The 22,799-nt window shown below is 47.0% G+C and overlaps 1 protein-coding gene across 2 annotated transcripts in view; it reads right to left on the minus strand.

Moving 5' to 3' along the window:
- The window catches only part of SLC23A3 (solute carrier family 23 member 3), a 206,022-nt gene that overhangs the window by 93,983 nt on the left and 89,240 nt on the right, over positions 1-22,799 (minus strand). For both annotated transcript variants that reach the window (XM_069616868.1, XM_069616867.1), the window contains exon 4: positions 16,424-16,497. In XM_069616868.1, coding sequence (XP_069472969.1) covers positions 16,424-16,497 — 74 coding nt within the window. The remainder of the gene's footprint in view (positions 1-16,423; positions 16,498-22,799) is intronic.

Below are 22,799 nucleotides of genomic sequence, written 5' to 3' on the forward strand. Positions count from 1 at the left end.
AACATTCAGAATATTATTTCTCACCTCCAATTTTCCCCTCCTTCATGTAGAATAAGAAGTATAATACTAGCTGTGATTGATAGCTCTGCAGCCTTTAGACACACAGCACACGAAGGAGCAAAACTATGAAGGTCCATCAATTTCCAACAGACACCTGCCATAGGCAACACATTTGCCTTGTTAAGTTCTATGCACCTTTGTAGCATTTTGGTGCTAGATTTAAGATACAATCCTACAAGTCCATATCCTATAGCCACTGCTAAACCTCAAACACCTCCAATATGATCATTGCACCCGCCGTTGAACAAGTAATTCAAATGTAGCTGTTGGATTTAGTAACCTCTGCTTGGATCCATTTATATTTGGCCTTGGGTGCCCTCCTCCCAAAATACACCCCTTTGGTTTTGGCGACATTCAGCCCTTGTTCGCTCTCTTAAAAATAACTATCAGCCAGGGTTACCCTCCACGAATGACCTTCAATGGCCACATCAATAAGCACAGAGCCGTACACACTACTATTTAACTATGCACCATCTTTCCCAAAATGTATTGAGCCAAAGAGAGAGTCAATAGCATAGAAGCCAATGTCCCCCACTTTCTTGGATATTTGTTTTAATGTCCAAGGTTAAAAGTGTAACAATAAATGTAGGGAAACTTTGCCCACTTTGGGATTGTGTGTGTAGGGTGCGAGAATGGAACAACACATGTGTTGACTGAGGTGAGGGTGGGTGGCCAATTTGGTTGGGTGGGCAAAGGAAGAAAGACCTCCATGGTATTTTTTGCATCGCTTAAGAAGGTCTTACACATTGTTTTAGTCCTTAGCAGCTCAACAGTGGACACATTCAATAATTAGCTTGATAGAGCGTTCCCATAGAAAAATGAAAAGGTATGTTTCAAAGGTTAGAAAGTTCAGTTGCAGAACTGTTAAAATGGTTGTAAAAAGTTGAGGCGCTATTAACAGTATACAATTCAAGTGGTGGAGCCACGAAGCTGGACTACTGTAACAGCCTCTATCTTAATCTGCCTGCCTCCACTCTCCGCCCTCTGCAACTCATCCAGAACAGAACTGCGAGACTTGTCCTTGGCCTCAAGCCCAGGGACCGTATCTCTCCAGGACTGAAATCTCTACACTGGCTCCCAGTGGCTGCGAGGATAAAGTTCAAAACCCTCTGCATTGTCCACAAGGCCTTCTGGGGCCTGGGTCCTAAATACCTTCAACTCTCTCTTCCCAAATATCTTCCTTCCCGAGCCCTTCGCTCATCCACCTCCAATTCCCTCAGGGTTATCCGCTTCTCGAAGCAACGAGCTGGGGGTAGATCTCTCTCCGCGGCAGGGGCCTCCCTCTGGAACAGCCTTCCTGCCTCCCTGAAACTTGAGGAGAACCACCTCCGGTTCCGGAAGCACCTCAAAACCTTCCTCTTTGCTTCTGCTTTCTCTCTCCCTCTCCCCTGCTGAACAGCTAATTAATTTTCACTGAAACTGCACTGATCCTGCAACTGGACCACTCTAAACGGCCTTGGTCCTGGGCCCTGCCACTCTCCACTTGCACTGATGACCTGGTACCCCTTTGCACTGCGGGACTGTCTCTGTATCCCTACAGCCCCCCCCCTCCCCCAGCACTTGTTCTGCACTTACCTCACACTTCCCACCAGCTGGCCCTATTTATTTATTTATTACGTACGCCACTTACCTTGTACTGCACTTCCCCCCCTCCCCTTCCCCTTGCACTTTTCCCCCTCCCCCACCCCTGCACTTGCGCGATCTGAATGACACCTGGCCTAGTAAGATCGTTGTCTGTCTCCCCTTGTCCCCCCCTCCCTGCCTCGTCGCGCCTTGAAACACTTGTGTATAGGCGCGTTACAAATACCATATCATATCACAGTTCGTACATATTTGGCCACTGTACCCCTTCCGTCACTGCACACCTTGCTGAGGGGTGTTGCACATCAATGAAAGCAATGCCGGTAGGCCTTCCTCATTACCTAGACCCATTCACTCACTCATTGCAGACAAGAGCCTGTTTCAGTGAATCAGACCTCATTACCTAGACCTATTCACTTCTTCCAGAGAAGGGCCTGATTCAGTGAATCACACCTCATTGCCTAGACCTATTCACTTCTTCCAGAGAAGGGCCTGATTCAGTGAATAACACCTCATTACCTAGACCTATTCACTTCTTCCAGAGAAGAGCCTGATTCAGTGAATAACACCTCATTACCTAGACCTATTCACTTCTTCCACAGAAGGGCCTGATTCAGTGAATAACACCTCATTACCTAGACCTAATCACTTCTTCCAGAGAAGAGCCTGATTCAGTGAACCACACCTCATTACCTAGACCTATTCACTTCTTCTACAGAAGGGCCTGATCCAGTGAATCACACCTATTACCTACACCTATTTACTTCTTCCAGAGAAGGGTCTGATTCAGTGAATCCCACCTCATTACCTAGACCTATTCACTCCTTCCAGAGAAGGGCCTGATTCAGTGAATCCCACCTCATTACCCTGTCCTAATTACTCCTTCAAGAGAAGGGCCTGATTCAGTGAATCACACCTCATTACCTAGACCTATTCACTTCTTCCAGAGAAGGGCCTGACTCAGTGAATCACACCTCATTACCTAGACCTATTCACTTCTTCCAGAGAAGGGCCTGATTCAGTGAATCACACCTCATTACCTAGACCTATTCACTTCTCCCAGAGAAGGGCCTGATTCAGTGAATAACACCTCATTACCTAGACCTTATCACTTCTTCCAGAGAAGAGCCTGATTCAGTGAATCACACCTCATTAACTAGACCTATTCACTCCTTCCAGAGAAGGGCCTGATTCAGTGAATCACACCTCATTACCTATTCCTAATTACTCCTTCCAGAGAAGGGCCTGATTCAGTGAATAACACCTCATTACCTAGACCTAATCACTTCTTCCAGAGAAGAGCCTGATTCAGTGAATCACACCTCATTACCTATTTCTAATTACTCCTTCCAGAGAAGGGCCTGATTCAGTGAATAACACCTCATTACCTAGACCTAATCACTTCTTCCAGAGAAGAGCCTGATTCAGTGAACCACACCTCATTACCTAGACCTATTCACTTCTTCCACAGAAGGGCCTGATCCAGTGAATCACACCTCATTACCTAGACCTATTTACTTCTTCCAGAGAAGGGTCTGATTCAGTGAATCCCACCTCATTACCTAGACCTATTCACTCCTTCCAGAGAAGGGCCTGATTCAGTGAATCCCACCTCGTTACCCTGTCCTAATTACTCCTTCAAGAGAAGGGCCTGATTCAGTGAATCACACCTCATTACCTAGACCTATTCACTTCTTCCAGAGAAGGGCCTGACTCAGTGAATCACACCTCATTACCTAGTCCTAGTCACTTCTTCCAGAGAAGGGCCTGACTCAGTGAATCACACCTCATTACCTAGACCTATTCACTTCTTCCACAGAAGGGCCTGATCCAGTGAATCACACCTCATTGTCTAGAGCTATTCACTTCTTCCAGAGAAGGGCCTGACTCAGTGAATCACACCTCATTACCTAGACCTAATCACTTCTTCCAGAGAAGAGCCTGATTCAGTGAACCACACCTCATTACCTAGACCTATTCACTTCTTCCACAGAAGGGCCTGATCCAGTGAATAACACCTCATTACCTAGACCTAATCACTTGATTCAGTGAATAACACCTAGAAGGGCTGCATAGAGGTTCTGCTTGCGCAAAAGTCTGGTCTTTTTAATCAGCGTGTCCACATAGCTGGGGACCATGAACTCAGTGTGTTCAGCAAATCACTCTGACTTGCACCTGAGTAGCCTGCCCACATCCTCTTTGATATAGAGGCATCAGCTGGCACCCACTTTCCCATGCTGCAACTCGACGACACACCCACTTGATGCACAATCTACGGATAATGTCGAAAACAATACCAAAGGTGAGTTTACAACACAACTCCCTAAACTCTTCCAGTTCATTCAAGCAATGGCGCTTGTTCACTTCTTCTCCTGAACATGCGATGTGGTTGTGAATCTCTAGCATGTCCATAGTAAAGCTAGAGACTAAGGACACTTCCAGCAGACCATGCTTTACTGTGGATACTTCCTCAGTGGGTTTCCTTGGTCCGGTCCCAGGATGGAATACCCGCAGTCCAGATTCTAAGGGTCTCCTTACAGATTCATTACTGTCCGCTTCAGTGGATGGTGATTGTTCTTGGCCAATCATATAGCTCAGGTGATCCTGGCCCACACAAGCAGACAGGGAGAAGGTGGAACAGCCTGTTTACACATCTTTTTCAGCCTGCAGTCCATAGCATCAGTAGGAGCGAGGGTGCCTGTGAGCAGCAATTCCTGGCAAACAGGGAGCTTTTTTGGCCTCTTCCTCCGGGGGGAATAGTTTATCTTCAGTCCTAAAGATACCATTTCTTTATTGTTTATTATGCATTTGTTAGGCGCTTATACAACAAGTAACTTGTGTTTCAAAGCGCCCACATGGCAACAGGGAGGGAACATGGGATTGAAAAACAATATGTACACTGTAGACTAAAGACACACCTACTATTTATTTATTTATTTAACAATTGTAACAGCGCACACAGGCCGCAGGCATCTATGCGCTAGGCCAGCGTGATGGCAAAGTACCGGGGGTGGGGGTAGGAGAAGGGTCTTGAGTGATTTTCTGAATGCGTTATAGGACGGTTTGTTTCGTAGGTGGGTAGGTAGCGTGTGCCAGAGTGACGGTGCACGGACCAAGAAGCTGGCCCCACCTGCTCTAGACCGCTTGAACCTAGAAGTGATAATGCAATGATTGTAATAGGATCTAGTAGGTCTTGCAGGTGAAGTCCTGTTTATTTTCTCCACTACGTAGCGAGGTGTGTCATTTGACATGCAGCAGTGTGTGAGGGACAGAATTTTGAAGTTGGTTATGTCCTTGACTGGTAGCAAGTGGGCAGTTTTTCTGGCCTCAGAGATGTGGCCGCGTTTATCCGTGTCAAGTGCAGCCCTGAGCGCATTGTTTTGTATTGTTTGAAGGTTGTGTAAGTTCTTTTCGGAGGTGCCACAGAGTGGCGATTTTCAGTATTTCAGTTTCGATCCTATGAGTATCCTAGACACTTCCAGACGATTGGTGGTGGAGAGGAAATGTGGTTGACCTGGTGGGACATGGTCACGGAAGAGTCGAGGTAGATGGCAAGTATTTTGATGGAGTAGGTGACAGCAATGGTATACCCGTCAATGATGAAAGTTTTGAAGTCACAAGGCCGTTTTAACAGACGAGCAGAGGACCCGATGAGGAGAAGCTCTGTTTTATCATCATTGAGGCAGAGGCTCTGTGGCCATCCAGGATTGGATGGTTCTGTAGACAGAATTAATTTTGAGGGTGTCTTTGGGGTGGTCCCTGGTAAGGGGGATGAGAATTTGTGTGTTGTCCCCGTAGTTTGTGGAAGAGATCTCCAGGGTGTCGAGGTGGTTGAACAGGGGCTTAGTGTACACGTTGTAGAGGTTAGGTGAGACACAGGAGCCTTGGGATACCCCGCAGGATGTGGGTGTTGGTGTGGCGTGGGCTCTCCGGCGAATACTCATGAGGATCTCTCAGGCAAGAATGAGGTGAGCCAGTTGCCCGCTTCCATGGAAAAGTGAGCTGAGCATGTGAGGGCACGACAGAGGATCTGGTGGTCAATGAGGTCGAACGCTGCTGAGAGGTCAAGTAGTAGGAGCAAAGAGAGGGTGCGCTGGTCATTTAGGTGATCAAGCTGTTTTTTAGGTCTAAGAAGGCTGTTTCGGTCCCATGATTGGGATGAACGCCCGATTTACATGCCCCCAGAATGTAATGGAGTTCTAGGAAGGACTGGATTTGAACGTAAGCCACTCTGTCCATGGTTTTCAGAAGAAATGGCACCATTGTGATGGGGCGATAATTGGTAGAGATGGCTGGGTCGAGGGAGGGTTTTTTCAGCAGCGGGGAGATGCAGGATTCGAGAATGCCCTGTGAATATTCAGAACGTGTAAGTGCAGAGAGAGAAGACGGGAAGAGGGAGTGGGAATAAGTGCTGAAGTGTCCATGCTCGTGGGTGAGCAGCAGATGTAAGTGCTAAGAAAAGTAAGTGCGAGGGAGCTTTGAACTGCAATAAGTGGGTAAGTGCTGGCCTACAATGGCGTGGGCCTGTCGGTGCCGAGACAAGTGCTGTGTGTAAGCAGAAGCTGAGGCGATAGGGTCTGGGAAGGCCAGGGCCCCGAGGACACATAAGGGCCCTGATCACCAATCACAGCAACTGTGAGGTTAGCAGAGGGGGGAAGAAGGGAAGGAGGAAATGATAAGGAAAGTCTTGAGGAATTTCATGAGGTCCGGCTCAAGGCGAAGAGGAAGGGGGAGGTTGTTCCCCAAGAGAGAACCAGCAGAAGCAAGAGATCGACCTCTGGCCCTCTGTGTAGCGAAACGCTTCACACACAGAGTGATTCCAGAGGAACGCAGAGATCTAGAGGGAGAATATTCAGTAATAGCAAGTTGCAGATAGCATGATACCAGGCCCCAGACAGCTTTGCAGAGGAATTTGAATTTAATCCTTGCAGCAACCGGTAGCCAGTGAAGAGTTTTTAGGGCAGGTGAGATGCAGTCCCTGGGCTTGAGGCCATGGATAAGTCTTGCTGCCCTATTGTGGATTAGCTGGAGGGGTCGTAGAGAGGAAGAAGCTAGATTCAAAAGAAGGCTGATGCAGTAGTCAAGCCTAGAGGGAACCAGAGCTCTGGTGACATTGAGCTTCTGGGGAAAGTGAGAAAAGGGAGAATTACTTTGAGAAGGAAGAGTTGAAAATTGGACTTTTTGGCATGCCCTGGATGTGAGGGAGGAAGGATAGAGAGGAGTCGAAGATGACTCCAAGGGTTCTGGCTTCAGTTGAAGGAGAAGGAGGAGAGCTCATAGAGGATGGCCAGAGTGAAGGGAAGAAAGAGGGAGCAGGGGTCCCAATAGAAAGGATCTCAATCTTGTTGGCATTGAGACAAAGATCATTGGTAGTGCACCAGGAATGGATGGCAGATAGGCAGTCCAGGATGATGGAAGAATTAAGAGAGTCAGCAGGAAGTTTGAAGAAGAGTTCAGTGTTGTCTGCATAGCACTGGAAATTGGGGGAGAAGGAGGAAATGATGCATGCCAGCTGAGCAAGTTAAGTGTAAAAGCCAGAGGGAAGGGTTGTAGCCCTTGGGGACACCACAGGTGGAGAAGGAGGTAGGTGAGGAGAAGGCACCCAGAATAACCTGGGACGGACGATCAGTTAGGAAAGAGGTCAGCCAGTCCAGTGCCCGCTCCGAGATACCCAGGGTATCATGGAGAAGTTTTATGAGGAGTGGTTGACCGTGTCAAAGGCAGATGAGAAATCAAGTAGAATGAGGACAGCAAGAGAGTTGGAATCAAGGGATGCAAGCAGTTCTTCACAGGTGTTCAGGAAAGCAGTTTCCGTGCCTCTGGATGCTCGAAATCCAGATTGATGGTTGTGGAGACTGCCAAAAAGTTCAGAGTGTGAGTTAAGTTAGGGGAAGGCCAGCTTCTCCAGTAGTTTCCCAAGGAAGGAGGTGATAGAAATAGGGTGGTAGTTAGCTGGACAAGTAGGATCTTCTGAAGGTTTATTCAGGAGGGGGTGCGCAAGGGAGTGCTTGAGGGAGGAGGGGAAGGATCCAGTAGCAAAAGAGTGGTTGCAGAAATCAGCAAGAGCGGGGCCAAGTAAGCCAATGTTGTCCTTGATGATTCTGGAGGAGCAAGGGGAAACTTGTTTGGAGGAGACGTTCATAGAGCGGACAACTCTGGTAACCTCTGGTAACTGGCACAGATGGAGAGCCTGTATTGCCTTTGGAGCAGGCGGCATGCCAGTTTGTCAGAGGTTGTGCCTGAGGGTTGCCCCTTCCATTCTGCAGCTATGCACTTGCGTTTCAGGGCTGAAAATTCGGAGTCATACCAGGAATGACACTTTGAGGCAGGTTTCAGGCTGATCCTCCTGACTGGGCCAGGCATTTCCGGAGTTTTAGTAATGGCCAGATGAAGGTTTGTGAGCAGAGTCTGAAGAAGAGTCAGGGTGGAAGTAGAAGGGGAGATGAAGGTGGATGCGAAGGCAGCCGCTGACACTCGTTTCATCGGATGGATGTTCGTGAACGAGGTTGGCAGGGCTGGAGTAGGTGCAGTCAGAGGGCCACGGGGACCCAGGCAAGAAGAGAGGAGGGAGTGGTGTGACCAGAGAAGGGGAGAGAGAGAGAGGCCAGAATGTATGAGGGCATCCACACTGTGTCCAGCCGAGTGGTATGGACCAGAAGGGACAATGGAGAGGGATAAAGAAGTGCAGAGGTCAAGGAAGAGAGTGGGTGCTGTGACAGGGGATTCCAACTGGATGTTGAAATCACCCAAGAGGAGGAGATTGGAGGTGGTTGCGAGGAGAGAGGTGCAGAAGTCAGCCCATTCAGAGGGGAACATGGTGGTAGTGCCAGGGGGCCTGTAGATAGTGGCAATGGTCAGAGAGAATGAGGGAGAGATGACCAACTTCCAGACCAGGCTCTCGAAGGAAGAGTAAGTCTGAATGGGTATGAGGGAGGCATGAACCCACTAATGGAAGATTAAGGCAACCCCAACACCGGCACAGTTAGGTCGTGGCTTGGAAAGGATCTTGCAGCCATTGGGTAGAAGGGAGTGGCTGAGCTGGCATTGGACCACGTCTCCGAAAGAGCAAGAATGTTGAGGTCAATGTCTTCAAGAAGGAGGCAGATGTCGGTGGAACATTTGTTGGCTGAACGGGTGTTAAGTGTAGCCATGTGAAGGAGGTCTCTGCCTTTGAAGGTTTTCTGATGAGGAGTACAGGGGCGTGGTAGACCAGTCGGAGGGGGAGGCACAGAAAGAGCAGTTGTGGGAGAGGCAGGTGAAGGAAGGAAGTTAATGAGGGATGGCAGGTGCTGATCAAAGAGAAAGAGGTTGGGTTGAGGACTCTGAACCAAGATAGTTCCAGTGTGGTAGACATTAATGATGCAGCGTGATGATGAGAAGCCCGCCAAGAGGATATCCCACTTGGTGCCGCCATTAATGGGAGAGGATGCGAAAGGGGAGAGAGTAGAGATGAGATGAGGAGATGAGGAGTCCATAGTTCTGGGGAGGGGACAGAGAACAGGATACCGGCGAAGACCTGACTGGAAGTTGCGCTGACAAAGGTGTCTGCGATGGGTAGACCAGGGATGGCACTCAGGATGGATTTTGTCCTTTTTCCTTACAGACTTCGTGAGAGAGGGCGGGTAGGTGATAGTGTAGCAGTATTGATTTTTACCATGATTTTCATTTTTGTTGTGCTGTTATAATCATTTTGTTAAAGCACTTTGGCGCTTTCACCTCCTCTGAACCATGCTATCCTGCTTAACCGTCTCCGTGATAACCTGGGTATCACCCGTCAGGCCCTGACTTGGCTGACTTCTTTCCTCTCTGATCGACCTTCCCAGGTCCAACATGGGTCCTTCCTCTCCTCTATCTCTATTTCTACCTGTGGTGTTTCCCAGGGGTCTAACCTCTCTCCCTGGCTGTTCAGCCAATACGTGGCACTTCTTGCCCACTGCATTGCTGCTCTCTGCCCCAACTTCCAGTGCTATGCGCTTGACACTCACCTCATTTTCAGGCTACCTTCAGCCACCTCTTCTCCTTCTCTCATCTCTGACTGTCTGTCTGCTATCCAGGAGTGGTGTGCCGCCAATGGTCTCCACCTTAATGCCAGCAAGACTTAGATTCTCCTCATCGGCACACCCGCTCCCTCCTTTCCTGTCACTCACTGGGTGGCCCTCTTCCTGCGCTAACCTGCAGGGCTAAAAACATTGGGGTCATCTTTGACTCCACACTCTCCTTCTCTCCCCAGATCTTTAACATCTCTAAGAAGTCACACTACCAGCTGCACCTCCTCAGAGGTATTCTTCCTTTCCTCTCCTTCCCCCAGAAGCTCACTGTCTCCAGAGCTCTGGTTCTCTCTAGGCTGGACTACTGCAACCGCCCCTTTCTAAATCTGCCTGCTTCTACTTCTACTCTCCGCCCTCTGCAACTCATCCAGAACAGGACTGCCAGACTTGTCCTTGGTCTCAAGCCCAGGGATCGTATCTCCCCAGGACTGTAATCTCTGCACTGGCTCCCAGTGCCTGCGAGGATTAAGTTCAAAACCCTCTGCATTGTCCACAAGGCTTTCTGGGGCCTGGGGCCTCAATACCTTCAACTCTCTCTTCCTTAATATCTTCCTTCTCGAGCTCTTCACACATCCGTCTCCAACTCCCTGAGGGTCAATCGCTTCTCCAAGCAATGAGTTGGTGGTAGATCTCTTTCTTCGGCTGGGGCCTCCCTCTGGAACAGCCTCCCAGAAACTTGAGGAGAATCATCTCTGGTTCCGGAAGCACCTGAAAACCTTTCTCTTTGCTTCTGCTTTTTCTCCTCCTGTCCCCTGCTGAACTCCTGGCTGAAACTGAAATTGCACTGGTCACCTGGCCACCCTCTGATCTTGTGTTCGGGTCCCCTCCCCCGCCAGTTGCACACCTGCACTATCTCCCTGGCAACCCGCGCACTTGGGGACTGTTTTCTGTATCCCTACAGTCCCCTAACAGCATTTGACACCTGATGTCTGCACTTACCCCTGCACTTGCCACCAGCTGGCCGCACTTTACTTATTGCTTTTATTTATTCTATTTATTTTTTACTGTCGAACCCATGTACTGCATTGTCCCCACCCCTTTCCCCTGCAATTTTCCCCTTCCCCATTGCCCTGTACTTGCGCGATCTCAATGACACCTGGCCTAGTAAGATCGTTGTCTCTGTCTTCCCTTTGTTCCATCTCCCATGCCTCGTTGCGCCTTGAAACACTTGTGTATAGGCCCGTTATAAATGCCATATCATATAATATCAGTGCTGGAAGAATACTAGTGAAGAAGAAGGAACTTCTGAACCATTTAGATCAACCGCATGAAGATCAAAACACAGGTTTCCTGGCTTTATAATTCGGGAACTCATTTATGTCGATGCCTCGTTTAAATGGCATTTCCCAGTTATTGACCTCATTGCAGCATAAAATGAGAATGTTTATTGAATTCTTTTAGTCTTTGCCACCACCAACCTGTTGAACATCCACCAAACATTATTCTTTGAAATAAGTTTTCCACACCGCAGTGTTCAGTCTTCTGTCCACAATTACATAAAGGGAGATCCAGCCGAGGCTTGCATTCAGCCTCACCGATGAAAATCTTTTGCAGAGTTCTTTATGGAAAGCAGGGCACTGGCTAGAATACTGAACGGATTGGCGTATACCTAATCGTTCCATGTCCACTAAAAGGAGGACACGTGAGTTCTGTAGTGGTAAGACCTGTCATTTGAGCTCTAGGGGATATTCCGTTAGAGGTGAGCAAAATTAAAATGATTACTACCATTGCTGCTACTACCACTACTACTAATAATAAGAAATAATAATCATAAATTCGAGCTTCCACTTTCTAGCATCCAAACCACTATCAATAAGTATTCTTCCCATACTTGCATCCCCAACTCGAGAACTTCCCTGTGTAACTGACTGTGTGTCCCTGCATGCTTGTCTCAAGAGCTAGGAGGACTAACCAAGAACCACTGTCTCCATGAGTACATTGTGAAGAGTACTATATGGACTCATGCATTTACCTCAAAGCCCATCCTTTGACATTTGGGCATGTTAGTTGTTTAGACTAACAATGTCATTTAATCTAATTACCTGCCTGCTTAGGTTTTTGTGTCTTAGAAGGCAGTTCTCTTCCTTCGCACAAATTGTAAATCCAGTTGGGTTTTCAAAAAGACCAACACATATTCAAATATTATTCACTACATAAACTTGTCTCACATATATTCATTGTGGATATCCTGAAACCCTGCCTGGATTCTAATATTTGGTAGGTCGATGAGACCGCCCTAGTAGCTTGCACACTGCAAGATATTCTTGGATTTGTGCATTTGGGTCCCTACACACTATGAAGACCAGTCAACCAATAACATCCGGGTCATGGGGTCAGTTAACATCTGTTCAGTTGATCCAGAGATGGTGGAGTGTGTTTCTGACAACAATGCAGGGTGTGAGTAGGACTTTGGGAATGTGCCTGTATGCCCGATAGAGCCATGGATCCCTCATTGAGCGCAGTCCCAGTTTAGAAAAGAGGGATCTGGTCACCTGATGAACTTTAGTAGATAAATGATCTTCTGTAAAATGCATATTTCTATACAATTTAATCTGTTTTCTATCCCCCTTTTATTAATATTAGTGTATTAATGTAGCACAGACCTACCTCTGGGAAACAATGGAGCATATGCACCATTATAGAGGGAAGGAGAGGGTGAGGGAAGCAGAGATACAAGGTAGTGGAGAGTTGACAACAGGGGAAGGGAAAGACGGACAATTTGACAGAAAGGTATCTACTTTGAGAAACCTGAAGGTGTCTCACTTACTAGTCCCCGGGGATCTGTCATCCAGGTGGCCAGGACACAGACATCGCCATTGGATCCAGTTCCTGGGGGTGGACCAGTGCAGGAGGATCCCCAGGACGGGGGTCCTCGGGCAGTGGAAGTGGGACACCAACAGGTGAGACGCAGTATCCCCTTTCTTATAACACCTTTTCCCCATCCAACCTCGTAGTATACTCAAATTCTACCCCCACCACTTTTCCAACACAAACACTTTCCTACACTGAGACAGACAACGGACCAACACCAGGGCCATTTACCTGACATGTTCCAACACAGGGGTCAGGCAGAGTCAGGCAGTTAACCATAACTATGCACACCTGACACACTCTGTCTCAGGACAGGTGGGGAGTGTAGGCTGTGTGGACTTAGGTTGTAGGAGGGAGTCCTTCAACTTTGTCACACTCATTCATCATAATCCCTCTCCTAAGACTTATTCTTTTTCATTGTTTCTCCTTTATCACAGCATTTCTCCATCATCACAGTCCTTCTCCTTTGTTGCAGGCTTCTCCTTCATTACAATCCTTCTCCTGCATCACAGTCCTTCTCATGAATCGCAGAACCTATCATTAATCACAGTCACTTTTCTTTGTTATAGTCCCTCATCACAGTGTCTCCTTCATCACAGTCCTTCTCCGCTGTTCAAGGCTTCTCCTTCATTAGAATCATTCTCCTGCATCACAGTCCTTCTTCTTAATCACAGTACTTATAATTAGTCACAATTCTTTCTCTTTGTTACATCCCCTCATCACAGTCCTTCTCCTTCATCACAGTCATTTTCCTTGTTTGCCCGGCTTCTCCTTCATTACAATTCTTCTCTTTCATCACAATCCTTCTCCTTCGTCAAAGTCCTTCATTACAGTACTTCTTTGCCACAGTTCTTTATTTCAGTTCCTCTCCTTAATCAAAGCCCTTTTGCTTGATCACATCCCTTCTCCATAATCACAGTGCCTCTAATTCATCATAGACCATCTCCATCAGTCCATCTTCTTCATCGCAGTCCTTATCCATCACTGCAGACCTTTTCCTTCATCATAGGCCTTCTTCATCACAATTCCTCTTTGTCACATTCCTTTGTCACAATCCTGCTTCATTCCCATCCGTCTTTATCATCACAATTTTTCATCAAAGTCCATTGCTTTTGTCACATTCCTCCTTCTTCCTCACAGTCCTTCTACGTTGTCACTGTCCTTCTTTGTCCCAGTCCTTATACTTCATTGCAGCCCTTCTCCACCACAGTCCTTCTCCTTCACCACATTCCTTCTGCTCTGTCACAGTACTTCATCACTGGCTTTCTCCTTTGTCACAGTTCTCCTTCAGCACATTTCTTCATCACAGTATTTTTCCTTCATCAAAGCCCTCCTTTGCCATAGCCCTACTACTTTGTCACAGTCCCACTTCATCATAGTCATTCTTTCATTATAGTCCTTCGCCTATGTCATAGTCCTTCTCCTTCATCACAGTGCTTCTTCTTCACCATGGATGTTCTCCACCATCACATTCATTTTCCATTAGCATATTGCTTCATCACAGTCCTCTTTTGTCACAGTCCTTCCATTTCCTTAAAGTCCTTATACTCTGTCACTGTGCGTCATCACATTTCTTCTTTTACAGTTCGTCATCAATTTCCATCACCATAATCACAGCCTTTCTCCTTCATCACAGTCCTTCGTGATAAGCCTTCTCCTCCTTCGTCACAGTGTTCCTTCTTCATCACAGACCTTCTCCACTATCCTTCGTCCTTCTCCTTTGGCAGAGACTTCCACTTTCAGGCAAGTATTTCTTTATCAGGGTACTTCTTTGTCATGTCCTTCTTTATCATAGTTTATTTATTTTTTGTTTTTTAAATATTTGTATTGGTTTTTACAAAAAACAAAACTTAACCATCACACCCGACATTTCTGTCACAGGTTTTTTAGCATACATTGCATGTTTCTTTTCAATGTCTTCCCCCCTCCCTACCCTTAAGCTCGAGCTCCCCCCACTATTCCCCCGGCCCTCTCCTCCTTAGGTTGATTCCCTTCATCATTCTCCGGCGTATCATCATCACTGGAGTTGACATGGGTGGACCCGGGCAATGCGGCCACCATTTGCCTCCATGCTATCAGAGGTCCCACTCCCTCATCCTCCCCTCTATTGGCTGCCTCATACCATACCATCGTCTCGGCGTCTGCCCATTTTAAGAGATCATTCCACCATGCCTCTAGTCTGGGTCTATGGGCGGCTTTCCAGCTCATGGCAATTCTCCTTTTGGCCAGAATGTAAGCTAGGTCCTTGAGTTTACATACGTGTCTCAGGTTACGTGGCCTGGTGAATCCCCCCAGCATTCATGCCCACACGTCTAATTAAATTTCTTTTTTCGGATAGCCTTAGCTTGATTTCCTCCCAGAATTTCCCTACCTCCGGGCATGCCCAGAACATATGGATCATCCCTGCCTCTACTTCTCCACACTTGGGGCATTTTTGTGCTTCTGTATTCCCGAATTTGGTGACCATTTGAGGGGTCGTATATGCGCTGTGGGTGACATATAGCTGAATCTGTTGCAGCCTCGCATTCCTGGACACCTTCTTATGATATCTCTGAGCTCTTTCCCATTGCCTTCTTTATCATATTTCTTGTCCTTCATTACAGCCCTTCTCCTTTGTCACACCCCTTCTCCTTCATCACTGTCTTTTTGTTACAGTCCTCCCTCATCAGAGGTCCTCTTCTTTGCCATTGTCTTTCATCACAGTTCTTCTCTATCATCACAGTAGTTGTCCTTCAGTATAGACCTTCATAAGAATCCTTTGCTGTAATGACAGTCTTTGTCCTTTGTCCCATTCCTTCTTCTTCATCACAGTCCTACTCATCTATCAGAGTCATTTTCCTCTGTCACAGTCTTTCTCATTCATCACTGTCCTTGTTTGTATGTTTGTAGTAGTGATTCTTCTTTATCAGTCCTTCATCACAGACATTCTTCTTTATCACAGTCCTTATTCATCACAGTCCTCCTCTTTTAGCACAGTCCTTCATCACAGTCCTTCATCAAGTCCTTCTCCTTGATCACTGTCCTTCATCAAGTCCTTCTCCTTCATCACTGTCTTTCTTTGTAACAGTTATTTTTCTTTATCAGTCCTTTATCCCAGCCATTTTCCTTCATCATAGTCCTTCTTTGTCACAGTCCTCTTCTTTTAACACAGTCCATCATCACAGTTCATCTGCAAAGACCTTCATCACAGCCCTTCCTTTTGACTCCAGTCCCTCATCATAACATTCCTTCTTCATTATAGTGCTTCTCCTTCATCACAGTCCTTCATCATCAGTACGGCGCTTCCCCTTTATCACAGTCCTTGTCCTTTGTCACAATCCTTTTTAAAGTCCTTTGTCCTAATCAGACTTTCTCATGCACAGTCTCCTGCGCTCTTCTGTATCACGTCATCTATCTTTTCTTCTTTATCCCCTCCACAGTCATATTCATCTCTCTCGGTGCCTCTTTTAGTCGCTTGGTTCCTGCTTCTTGCTTTCTCTTTTGCTTCATTCGGGTGGAAAGGGTGCAAGAGAAGGCTAAAAAAGAAGTAAAGGCTGCCTTTGTAATGTTTGAAAGCTGGTGGATCCGGAAAGCATAGAATGTGATCTAATGTATGAGAACTTTGCACTGTTTTGCTTAAACACCCCTCTGCCCAAGCCTGCATATGGATTAATACATTTACGTGGGCGATTTAACCCTAGTGGGTCTGGCCCTTTTTTCTTGAGCAGTATTGTAATGTAGCAGAGTTTGAATTACATTATAATCTGACCTACATTTTGATGATGTCACTCGCCAATTACATTGATTTAATAAGGAATCAAAACACATTATAATCACACACCTCTTGCCAGATGTTCTGTGTCGAAACATTCGCGAAGAACCGTAAGAAAAGAAAGACAAACAAGCAAAAGCATTCTTCAAGCAATGCCAAATGTAATGCCCACCTCTCTGATGGGTTCATTCCAGGCATCTTGGGTCATGCAGTGCTGTTCAGAGCATACCACCGGTCCTGCAGTATCTGTAAATACATGGAAGCCGAGAGCATTGAATGGCCAGAGCTGTAAGATGCAAACAGGACGTTTTAGATAACATAACGTTTGCAGTAGGCTGTGTTTCTTTAATAAGGAATGTAGAAGACAGAATTTGATAACATATGGGCTGCAATTGGGCCACTGATGTCATTTAGTTAACCACAGGAATTAAAAGTTCAACCCGCTAGAGCAGCAGCCTGCAAGCTGCGGCTCTCCAGATGTTTTGGACTACGACTCCCAAGATCTTCAGCATTGCCTGTTCTTAGTAGGGCTGGTGAAAGTTGTAGTTCAATGCCTTTGGAGAGCCAAATGTTGCCGATAGGGTGTACCAAACTTAGGCTTTGAGTAAGTATTCAGCTCGATTCCGGCTGGAAAAAAAGCTATTCGGCTCAAAATGATTCATTTCTTGCTATTCGGCTCCATCCGAATAAATTGTCTTCTCATTTTAATGCAAGGCAACAGCTCAGAGAGGCGAACATGGAGTGCAGAGTGCAAAAGGAAATGGAACTACAAATAATGTGCTTAATAATGTAGACCAGTTTCTAAGCACAGGAGCAGGATTCAAATCTGTGTTGCTCTGCATTGTATTTCTTCTAAGACAAATGTGTTGCCCCTGAGCTAACCTCACAGTCGGGCATTCCTAATTAAACAAATGTAATATATGATATATACTACATACACATATATAAGGTGTATATGTGTATGTAGTGGAGAGAGGTAGTGGTCAGGATAAGTAAGAGTTATCTTCGTTTGTTTATATGGGAAATGTCTATGGAGAAACCTGAAGAATTCACAACAGGTAGTGGAGACCAGCAGGGCTGGTTATAGGTAAGGAAGTGTGACATGTCTAGTGTGAAGTGAGTAGTATGCTGATTGAAGTAGAAATAGGACTCTAGTGAATACAGAAAGGAATTTATTTCAGTATCAAGGTAAGAGTTGCTTCTGACACCTGTCAAGGTCAACTTCTCAACTGCATCTGAAACTTAATCTCTTCATAGCATAACAATTGTATTCCACGGTCAGTGTATGAGATCTTAGCATTCTTAATTCTAGGAACAGAAATAGCTATGTACAAAGATGGAAAATGTTACCTATTTCCAGGGAACAGGATGATTGCAGGCATTAGTCATTAGAATATAGATAACTATACAACACAGCCTCCCTTGAGAGGCTTCTCCGAGGGACTTCACGTTGCGAGATATCTCCAGTTAGCCTTTGGGCCAGTCTACCAAAGGAAGTGCAGAGAGCTAAGTCAAAGAGCTCTGCTATGTTGATGAAATTGGTAGGAGAGGATGTTTGGAAATCAGAAGAGATCCCAATAGGCAAACAGCTTCTTCTTGGCCAGTAGGTCTGTGAACGGGTAAGGCAGTGTAAGACGCAGACAGCATTTCCCAAGCCATATTGGTCTCTTGGGAGAACTTCCTTATTGGTAAATCTCTTGAATGACATTATAGGTCTTTCTGTCGCCCCAGGAAAGGTGTGAGCGATGAGAGCACATTTCTGTGTGGACAGATGGGTGACACTGCAGCTGCTGGTGTTGTGGGGTGGAGAGTTGAAGAATGAGAGACATAGGAAGAGTCATAGATCCTTTCATGCTCTAATGTGATGGGAAGGAGGTGGGGTGTGTGGACATGGATCAAGATTTGGGAGCATTGAGCGAATGCCCGTCATGCAAGCGCCTTCTTAGAGCCTGTAGGCTTTGGGAAGATGCAGTCACATGTCAGGCTTTCCCATGTATGACTGATTACCCCTGTTCTCAGTTTGCTAGTCGCTCTGGTAGAGTCCTCTCCCATGTTTGTCATATGGAAAAGAGAGTCCCCGCCTCCCTGTAGGGAGTTGGAGTACTCTTACTGCGCAACTCCCCTTCACTTGTGGCGTACACGAGCAAACATTCATACATTTACGTGTGCAATGCAACAGCCCAATCTACTAGGCATCTCGCAAGTGATTGCAATGGGTCTGAATTGCAATGGCATTTGCCAATTGAAGAATCTATTTTGTTCTTTGCAAACTAGCGCTTTGCATTAACGAAGCCTTCCACATAGCACTGGTCCTGCCTTATGCAACATCCTTCCCTACATATAGTCTCTTTTATTGTTGATCTTTTCCTTTCTGGCTTGTGTGCTTTAAATAAGGAGGAGATGTTCAATAAAATGCAGAAAAATAAATGAAATATGGGAACACATTTAAAACGGTGCTTTAATTCTTTTAAGAATGCGGATTGTTGATTTTTAGTGCAGGTTTAGTTGAATAAAACCAGTATTTAGCTCCATATTCGGTATTACCCAAATTGTTCGTTTACAATTGTTCGAATGAACAATTGACCGAATTTAAAGGGTCACAATTGACCTTTTCACAATTGACCTTATATACGGGTTTTGGGGGGTTTGGCGTTGGGTGGGGGGTTTTGGGGAGTTTCCCCTCACATATATGTTACAATTGACCTTCACAATTCGGTCAATTGTGAAAAGGTCAATTGTAATTCGAACAGTTGTAAAACAAACAATTCGTATACAACCCCATATTTGGCTTCGGCCGAATACTTTACGAACTATTCTGTATTCGGCTGAATGCTTAATATGCTGTTCCGTACACCAGAGTTGCCGACTCCTGCCCTGTTGCTTCCTTGTCAATCCTATGCTCCCAAGACTCCCAGCTGGCAGATTAATCATCTCCTGACTCTCTCTCAAGCACCCATGCAGGCAGAGGGATGAGCACTCTTGTGCACTACCCTCCTCCTGCAGGAAGCAGTGGAGAGGGAATACCCAGCATCATGTCCCAGTAAATGATTACAAGGCCATCAGTTGGGGTTCTGCGACTCCTGCGCTCATCCTTGCGACCTCCTGTTCCAGCCCTTTATCTGCTTCTGTAAGACACCAAAGTTATTTATTAGTTTTAGACTTAATGAGGGACTTTTTTGGTGCAATTCTTGGAATTAAGGCCAAAGGTCATATCATGCTCTTGTTCTGATTGTGGTGTAGAGGAAAAGTGGTTGAAGCGTCACAACGAGGCAAAATGGGCCTGGCCGGTGCCAGCTTCACACTGGCTGACGAGGCATGTCTTTACCCATGCCTGCCATCTCTCTTGCACTCCCCAGCCCCCTGCCGTGGCTTCGGAAGGCTGCGCGCATCAGGGAATGGTTGGGCATGATATCAAAGCACCAGCTGCTCCCGCTCTGCTCCTGGCTGCCGTTCAACAAAAAAACAAACCTCCGGCACCAGTGGAGATATCTCCAGTTAGCCTGTGGGCCAGTCTAGCAAAGGAAGTGCAGAGAGCTAGGCATGAGGACTCGGATTGTATGGAACAAAGTCAAAGAGCTCTGCTATGTTGATGAAATTGGTAGGAGAGGATGTTTGGAAATCAGAAGCGAGCCAGCTGCTCTCGGTGTGATCCTTGCTGCTGCATGGAGCGCACACACATCATTTCAAGTCAGGGGAAAGGAACAACTTGCTCGAGGCACAACGCTGCATCAAGAGCCAGCACACAGCTACAACCAATACCAGCAGCACCCCTTATGCCACGTGGTTGCTCAATCCACCCAATAGAAACAGCGAGAGGGCATCAAGCTGAAGAGCCAGGCAGCCCTATTTGTATCCCCAGATGAGCGTGTGCAGGTGTGAAAGCTATCCCAGCCACAGGGCATTACATCCAATCAGTGGACATTGGGGGCCCCTATATGAGGAGGCTACATAGTGCTCCCTGGTCAAAACACAACACACGTCCAGCCTGAGAGGGGGTCCCATCAGGGCGCTCACCAGCAGATGCACAAAACTAATGGAAGAGGAGCAAGCGCAAGCTGGGCAGACCCCAGCAAATCCTCTTGCAACGAACACATGGAGGGCAGCAACAACTGACAGTGAGAAAGGCACAGAAGGAAACCAGGAGCTCACCTTCCACTGCAGAAAGATGTCAGACGGGCAGCAGTCCCCATCATCCCACAGGAATGCCCACAGCTCCCCAGGGGAGCCATCAGGATGGCAGGAGTCACGTGCATGAAGGAACACGTGTCAAGACTCATCAAAAGGCTTCTTTATGAAACATGTTGACCCTTACGCGGAAGCTGCCGCCCTTCGGTGGAAGCTGTGTTTGCAGCAATTCGAGGTCCACCGCAAATTGAAGAAAATGATGACAGATGAAGAGAAACACACATTGCTCATGCTTAATCTGGGAACGCTAGCCCTGCAGTTCCCCAACAGCCTGCCTAACAGAGGTCTTAAAGAGGACTATCAAGCAGCCAGAACAGAGCCCAACAGTAAATTCAGACCCCAACTGACCCCAGATTATGAGAAGTTCCAGCTAAGCATTGTGAGACAGCAACTCTCTGAGTCAATTGATAACTTCCACACAAGAATCCGTGAGTTAACGATTGGAGGCGAATTTCCCAACAAAGTGTTCTTGGTGCGCCAACAAGTCCTTCAAGGCATCTCGTCCGAGAAACTCAGGAGAGACATTCTCTCAGAGATGAACATATACCTCAAGCGAATCCTGGAGATGGGACGTCAGAGAGAATGGATGGACTCCCAAGTGGCGGCTGTGGAAGCAGCCATCAGCCACCTGCTGATTTACATGGATCAGCCAATTGCCAACATTGCCGCAATCAAAGCGACAGGACGCCCCCGCATGAGAACTCCTGCCTTGCCATCGCACCCGCCATGGACACAGCAGTCATGCAAATGGTGCAGAGGAGCGTGGCACAAGGAAGAGCCGTGCCCAGCTATTGGTGAAACATGCCAGAAATGTGGGAAATTCAACCATTTTGCCTCGGTTTGCCTCAGCTCCAAACTCTGGCGAGAACCTCGCAAATCTCACTCGAGGTAGACCCGAAAGCCGAAAGCAAGCTACCAGGCAAATCACAGAGGAAAAGCGAGAATGGTTGGGCGTGATCAAAGCACCAGCGAGTGCGCCAGCAATTTCAGTGAACGGTCGGAGGATGAGTCGTCTCCAGAATGTCGCACCAAACACCGGAGGAGACAGAATGTGTGGGTGCACCTGATATCGGCAGTGGCATCACCCAAAGGCACCATGAACACAAAACACAGGTCCACATGCATGGTGCTAGTGAACAGCACACCAACAAGAATGGTCCTTGACACTGGGGCCACTGTGAACGTCAGGCCCCTGAGCAAGTTCAAGACAGTGCTAAGTAGCCCCCCACTACAACACAAGACCGTCTGGCTCTATGTGTATGGCAGCAAAAATCCTCTCGCTGTAAACGGGTCGATCAAATCTGACATTGCATACAACGGTGAAGCATGCCAAACCAGAATCTATGTCGTGGATGCAGGCATCGAGACATTGATAAGCTGCTGAACAGCAGAAAAATGAAAGCTAATTCACTTCGCGTTTCAGCAACAACAATCAGCCATCGATGTACTGCTAGCAGAACACTCAAACCTATTCAAACGGATCAGTTGTCTGAAGAACCAAACGGTCACACTCCACATCGACCCCACCGTGAAGCCAAAACCAGTACGGCACAGAAGGGTCCCCTTTCACATGTGTGGAACCATGGAAACAGAGCTCCAGAAACTGGAAGACTTGAATATCATTGAGAAAACATCAAGACCCACCCCCTGGGTGTCCCCAATGGTTCTCAATAAGAAACCAAAACAACATAACGCTGTATGAATATGTATCGACATGAGGCTCCCAAACCAAGCAATTGGATGTGAGCGACATATAACTGCCACCATAGACAAGCTGATTGTCAATTTAACTGGAGCCACAGTGTTCGGCAAACTGGACCTTTGGTCCGGCTACCACCAGATCAGGTTAGCCAAGGAGTCAAGATATATAACGACAGTCTCCTCACACCTCTGTCTCCGAAGGTACAGTAGGCTCAACTTCGCCATTTCATCAGTGGCCGGGGTCTTTCAAAATGAGTTCCTCAAGGTACTGCAGGACCTACCTGGTGCCACGAATGTCAGTAATGACATCCTAGTGTACAGAACCTCGGAGGACGAACACAACACATGCCTGGCCACAGTGCTGAAATGACTAGAAGAGTCCGGATTGACCTTGCACGCTGAGAAAACGTGAGTTTGGCAAACCAGAGTTGTCATTTCATGGCTATGTATTCAACACAAATGGGGCCTCCTCTGACCCAACCAAAGTTGCGGATATCAAGAATGTCAAGCTGCCAACTACTGCAACGAAGGTCCGGAGTTTTATGGGGATGGCTACTTACTGCAGCCGGTTTATACCTGACCTGGCGACGGTCGCGGCCCAGCTCTGAGAACTGCCCAGGAAGGATGCGCCTTGGACATGGGGACAAGAGAACATTGCAGCA

Source organism: Ambystoma mexicanum, chromosome 9, assembly GCF_040938575.1.
Source record: "Ambystoma mexicanum isolate Mex_15411 chromosome 9, UKY_AmexF1_1, whole genome shotgun sequence".
Taxonomy (NCBI): Eukaryota; Metazoa; Chordata; class Amphibia; order Caudata; family Ambystomatidae; genus Ambystoma; species Ambystoma mexicanum.